This window comes from Cyprinodon variegatus, unplaced genomic scaffold (genome assembly GCF_000732505.1).
Source record: "Cyprinodon variegatus isolate N-32 unplaced genomic scaffold, C_variegatus-1.0 Scaffold1419, whole genome shotgun sequence".
Classification (NCBI taxonomy): Eukaryota; Metazoa; Chordata; class Actinopteri; order Cyprinodontiformes; family Cyprinodontidae; genus Cyprinodon; species Cyprinodon variegatus.
This window is the reverse complement of record NW_015151872.1, coordinates 73,607-80,316: the sequence shown is the minus strand read 5'-3', so window position 1 is coordinate 80,316 and position 6,710 is coordinate 73,607. Positions and strand designations below refer to the sequence as shown.

At 40.1% G+C, this 6,710-nt stretch overlaps 1 protein-coding gene across 1 annotated transcript in view; it reads left to right on the top strand.

Moving 5' to 3' along the window:
• Positions 1-6,710, top strand: part of LOC107103314 (adenylate cyclase type 3-like) — a 60,001-nt gene that overhangs the window by 26,692 nt on the left and 26,599 nt on the right. The window contains exon 3 of the mRNA XM_015402971.1: positions 6,348-6,467. Coding sequence (XP_015258457.1) covers positions 6,348-6,467 — 120 coding nt within the window. The remainder of the gene's footprint in view (positions 1-6,347; positions 6,468-6,710) is intronic.

Sequence of the window (6,710 nt, the reverse complement as noted above, 5' to 3'; positions counted from 1 at the left end):
GAAAACACAACGGCAAATCAGAAAACACAACACAAAAAGAGAAAACACAACACAAAAAGAGAAAACACAACACAAAAAGAGAAAACACAACACAAAAAGAGAAAACACAGCGACATTAACCAAAACGGAAATGCTAGGTACCCTCGGGCGACAGGAATCATCTCTGATTGGACAAAAGAACTGGTCCGTCCTTTGAACCAGAAAGACGGGGTTTGTTTCCATTTTTCCAAATCATGAGCGCCACAAATGACGAGGTACACGCTGCTATTAAGCAATACTTTGATGCCGGTGTTGTGTGAAAAAGTGAATGTCTGCAAGAATCTGATTGCGCTCGCGGGAGTGCGCACCGCAGCCCGCTAAGCGATAGCGTAAACCTGCCTTTCTCTGGATTAAACAGTCATGACATGCAGATACACACAGTTACATTATAATATAGGCCTAAATAAATTATAATATAGGCCTAATTAAAGATTCGAAAGCTTAACGTTTGTCACATAACGGCAGTTACGTGATAGACATGTTTCTATACTCGGTCTGATGACTTTGTGTAGCCCTGACATTGGAGACTACACTACAATAAATATGATTTACTGGAGGGTTTTCAATAAAGATATGATACCTTTTGCAACAATCCTCGTGACTCTGCATTGTTTTTTATCTGATCTGGCCGTATATAGCACGAGTTTCCTATGTTTCTATGTGTTTTGCAGTTTTCAATTGGTTTTCACCTGTCAAAAATTGATTGAAGGCACAGTATAGTCACTCAAAGGTTATTTCTACCTAAATATGACTAGATTTCCTTCAGGAGATGCATGATTTAAAGATCTGAACTCACAAAACAGATTGGAACTCTTTTAAAGGACCATTACAACACAAAATAGCCATTTTGACTTGCAAAAAATGTATTAAAGCCCAAATACTCTCATTCAAAGGGGATATCTGCCCAAATATGACTTGATTTCATTCAGAAGCATCTTATTTTAAATAGAACAAGTCCTTTTTAGGCAAAAATCACCTTTCTTCAACCACATTTGGCACATTTGGGGAGGTAAAAGATGATAAACAATAGAATCAAAGGGGTGATTCCATCTAACCAAGAAGAGCTTTTGTTCTCACCTGCCAAGTTCCAGATTCTCCATTAACATGATGCACCACCAGTTTCTCAAGTTTGGCATGTCTTTCTGAAAAATGCAGAGTAATAAACACAATATCACTAAACAGCATCCACAGATTTCTGTTTGATATCACCAAGTAGCTGTACTTACGATGGAGAAGTCATAGGGCGCATCCACCACAGTGTACAGGGCATACTATGAACAAAAAAAAAAAAAAATCTTCCTTTTTTTTTTTTAAAGGTTTACATTCAGCTGCATTTAATCAGACAACAGAACTATTAGTGCTCACATATAAAATTGTGAGCACTAAAATTGCATTTATCAAACCTATCAGTTGACAACAGCTCATCTTCACACAATGCTAAACTGTAAGAATTTGTTTGAGCCGAGGCCTGCAACTTGATGCATGCTGAGCAGTCGAGAGAGGTCTGGCTGCAAAACCGCAGTCTGTTTGTCTACAGTAAACTGAAACGAGCAGAGCATCAACCTGACTCTGTGTTAAATCTAAAGCAATGCAAATAAGAAATAACAAAAACTACGCTAACTACGATAAGTTAAACGGTTTTATGAAGCCAAGCATACTTGTTCGTGACCTTGTGCGTTTGTTTACCACCTCCAAACAATTAAACCTGTACAGTATTTCAACACACTGTAACATTCAGTAACCACACGTGCTTTACATATAACGTTACAGCGATACATTGCTGACAAGCATATGAAAGCCAGACATCTTTTGCTTCGCGGTAAAAGTAAGAAATTAACTTACCATTTTTTGCGGAGTCTCGCATGTTCAACAACCTTCTTCTTCGTCTAACAGGTGATGTCGGTTTGGGGGAGGTGGGCGTGGCTAAATTTGTTTATTTCCGGCCCTACGGTGGAGGTGGCCTGAGACAGGCGCCTGCACTGGTCTGACAGCTGTGGTGCTGCAGCCAGACTGTCTTGATAAATAGTGGTGTTTCAATGCTGTTGTCAGAGATGGCTGTGATCAATGCGCAAGTCAGTGAGCTGATTGGATACCGAGATACCGGTGATGGAATGACGTTGCATGAACCCCCCTCCCTCCCGAATGGACGGATGATCCACGGACCTTTATTGATTCAGTTATTTGTTTTGCCAAAAGATTAATTATAATAATTTTTCATTAAATAATAGAGATAAATAGAAATAAACAGTTCTCAGATAAGATCGCAGGGTGTTTCTATAACTGCGCCCATACAGTATGCAACAATTTTCATGAAATAAGATAATGCAGTCACTATGGTAAATTAATTCATTAACTTTATTTTAATCAAAAACATCATAAAATAGTACAATATCACACCAAGATCCCCAATAATCCTGCTTAAGAGACAGCATCTTAACAGCCTGGATTAAGGAGGAAAAAAAAAAGTGCCACCTGGTGGTTGTCCGGGTACATTGCAGTTCTTTTTGAAATAAAAAAAACTGGCCTCAGGAAATACATTGTGATTCACGCAGGAATCATGCAGGAAACTCCATTTCCAACCAGTACCCACTGTACCCACAGCCCTTTCTGTTCCGATCCCCCATCCGTTTCCCCTGGAGAATCTCTGAGGAAGGTGACAGTGGCAGGGGCTCTAGCCTGATTCGTAGCCATTAGCGCAGAACTCCTGAAAAAATACATTATATCCAGGGTTTCCCAAGGGGGGGGGGACAGGGTTCTATTCGCTTTAATTCCTTGTCCGAAAAGAACAGGAAGAATTAGACCCATTCTCGATCTCTCCCTCTTCAAAAAGAAGGTAATGGAGAGACGATTCCACATGCTGACAATCAGACAGCAGCTTGAGAACATTCACCAGAACGACTGGTTACCCTCTATATATCTGAAGCTCATGGACAGAAATGTAGCCTATACTTGCCCTCAGGGCTGTCACCAGGTCGTCACCAGGATATTTCAAATACCGATATTGCAAAAAATCTTACTTGACAAAAAAAAAAAAAAAAAATCCTGATACAGAACATCCTCAGATTCCAGCTTCCAAAACTTTACAATTCAGTTATAGAGAGGATCCCTTCCAGATATCACCACAACCCCCACCCCATCACAAATTCAAATGCTTTAAATTATATATTTACTGGCAAAATGAACTCACCTCCTTCTCTCTTTCTTTTCCCCTGACCTTGATGGCTTTCCAAAGCTGAGTTTAGTTTGTTTCAGCGTAGATTTCTTCATCTTGCCTCCATTTCCAGATTCCACCACTAAAAACTGGTAACCTATTCTATCTCGTGGTGTTCAGAGCATGAGCGGCTGACTTTTGCAAAGGAAAATCAGTAGGGATGCTCTAAGGAAAGTGGCTGATGGACCTACAGTTACTCAACCGGAACACTTTTAATAGGGCCTATATTTTCCAAAAATGAGCAGAAACATATATTTGTTGAATGCTTTCCTATCATTGAGAACACAAGAATACCACAGTACACTGATATTTATAGTTTTAGACCAGGGGTGCCCAAACTTTTTTATACCAAGATCTACTTTTGAAGTTGATGGCATGCTGAGATCTACCAAGCCAAACACAAGGGATAGGCAGTATTTGCCTGCATTAAGTGCATTATTTATAAAGGACTCAAAAACATTAATGTATAAAAAATGAAGAATAACAGCCGATGCTGATGCCAACATCAATATATCATGCATCCCTACTATGGACACAACTTTAATTCCATCCATCCATCCATGCATGACTTCCCTTTAAGCTGCATCACTCATTATCCTCCTTCACAAGCAGCAAAATCAAATGTAGAAATTTGTGCCATATGTCATTAACAACCAAAGTCTATATATTGAACCTTATATTTCAAAAATCATTTATACACTGATTTGTATAATTTGTGCTTTAATTCTTGCAGGTTTCTAATATTTTAATTTTAAGTCTGTGTCCTGTGAGTCGGGCTGTCTCTGCGTTGCTGGCACAGCTATTTCTGAGTCTTGCTGAGCTACAAAAGACAAAAAGATATGTTGAGTTTTATTATAGCATATCGTATTTTTTTCTTTTAAACTTGAGGATATATTTTATTGCATGTTGCATATTCCAGTAAATCTGTTTCACCTATAAATCTGCAGCTTTCCCTAATTGTGTCTCTGCTCTGCTTAAAAACAGATTTACCTGTCTACCAATATAATGATGCCAGAGAAAATCATTTTCAAGATATCAAGAAGCTCTCTAGTCTGATTCTCTATTCAATAAGAAAACAGATATGTGTTAATTTTAATCTGTAATTCTGAGTAATGGTCCTCTGAGAAGCCCAGCTTTTTTGATGTATATAAATGTACACTCTGTTGCCCTTTTTAGCTTAAAAAGCTCTGTATGTCTAAATAATGGTTTTTTCGGTGGGGTCTCTAATTTTTTTAAACAACCAGTCTGCTAAATTTCACTGAAACCTATATCAAATAATAATTATGCTCCAAAGCGACAGATCCAACAACATTTTACCGAAAGGTGGGACTTGAGGGCAGCGGGAGAGCAAGGAAAAAACACGGACTGATAATGCTCTGAACACAGACAGCTGCACCCAACCCCTGCTACATTTGGCTAAAGTAAATCAGAGAAAAGGGGGGGGGGGGGGGAATACGGAAATTATTGGTGGGGACTGTCCCCTTCGTGCCCAAAGTTGGTGGGGACATGTCCACACCGGCGCTTCAGAAAGTTAAGCTAGTGTGATAGAATGTAATGTCGAATGCAATTTCCGCTCAGTTTTAAAAGATCATAAGGTGATTGGGGATTTTATTTTATTTTTATAGAAATGAGAATGCATGCTGATCTTTACATCAATCAAAGTCAGACCAATTTTCATCATATAGTTTGACAGTTCTCTGCATTAAAAAACAAAAAAAGAAGAAAAAAGGGAATATACAGAGGACATGACCTCAGCGTTCTCTATGCTGGTTACAGGGCTGCTTGCCCTCTGTCTATAATTCTTCTGGATTGGAGCATCCAGAAAAGCTCAGAGCTCACTCCACCAAAGGGATCTCATCCTCCACAGCGCTGCATGGAGGAATAACAGTGGAGGACAATGGCACGGCCGCTTCCTGGTCATCTCCGTGCTCGTTTATCAGGTTTTACCTGCACAATGTTTGTGCTTTCTCCAAGACTCATTCTGTTTTTAGAGTTCTAACAGAATGATCATTAAGCTCACCTGGACAACCTCCTCCCACCTCAAGTGGGAAGGTTTATTCGGTTGGGGACTTCTACTATTATTTGTGTTGATCATACTCTCTCTGTGACCAGAGATGACGAAGAAACAGAAACAAGCAGGCATGGTTATGTTGCAGCATTATGCATGGGTCAGCTGCTGTTTCCTTTGGGTTCCTGGCACCTTGGGGGTTGTTCACCTGCTCCATTCATTGTTAGAAGGTTACTGTTCATAACTTGTCCTCTTCTTCCTCAGCAGCCGGTTTGGTCTTAACCTCTGCCCAGACCTCTCCATTGTGGTGTCCACCACGACAGAGAGGATGACAGCTAAATGACTGAAGATTGTTATCTCCGTTAGCCTTTGGTCTGTTGTACTCATTGTTACTGTTAGTTTGTCTCCGCTGTTCATAGACTCAGGTCTGTCATTCAGCCTCTGCCCTGAACACAGTGGTTTCTCATCTATGTGGTTTAGCTGCGCATGGTGCTTCTAGGTGAGCAAAAACGCACAGTGGAGCCTGAGTTGAGGCTCCTTGTGAGAACAGGTGGCTTAGGCTTGTGGTCCATTTGGACCCAGTGAGGCATGGAACTCATCCTGCTTCGCCTTTATCCCACTAGCGAGAGCCTTAAAGGGTGAAGCCTTTATGAAATAGAATTGGTTATGTATTGTAACCCCAGATTCTATAAATATAGGCATAGCACTTTAAGTTGTGAGGCTCACTGGTTCCTAAAGGGCTGAAGAAAAATTGCTATTTGGGAGCTGATTATCTGGTCTCGCTGTTATTTATACTGATTGGATTGGGGCCCACATAGCAGGTAGGTGTGGACTAAAGGTTTGGCGCTAGTGAGAGCCTTAAAGAATATGCCTATATTCATAAAATCTGGGGTTACAGTATGTAACCAATGTTTCTGTTTTTAGCTTGTAATTAGTATGTATCACAAGATGGTTGAGAGATTTGATTCTTAAAACTTTTACATTTTTTTACTTCTAAAAGTTGTGAAATAGGGTTTTTGATTTCTAAACATCACATCCAAATGACTAATATAACATACAGTCATTGTTACATTTTTGTTATTTTCTTAGAAGCTCTCCGTTACCTCTCCCAATGGAAATTCCCCACCATTAATCAACACAACAGACTGTAATGGAAGTGTGGAGGGTACCAGAAACACACCTGAGGAACCAGAAGAGTTGGACACAAGGGTAAATAAGTCGGGTCAAAAAACAATAGAGCTGAGCAAAGGTACTAAGAGGTGGTCATTGGTCCCCACCTGCAGAACCATGTGGAGGTGATTGTCCGCCATGACCCCACAAGAGGAATTGTCAGTTTTAGGACAAAGGTGTTGATCAAGTTTAAGTTGGTGTTAGGGCAAGGTATGATCCCGTAATGCAGGGGTGCCCAACCTTTTTTAAACCAAGATCTACTTTTGAAGTTGATGGCATGCC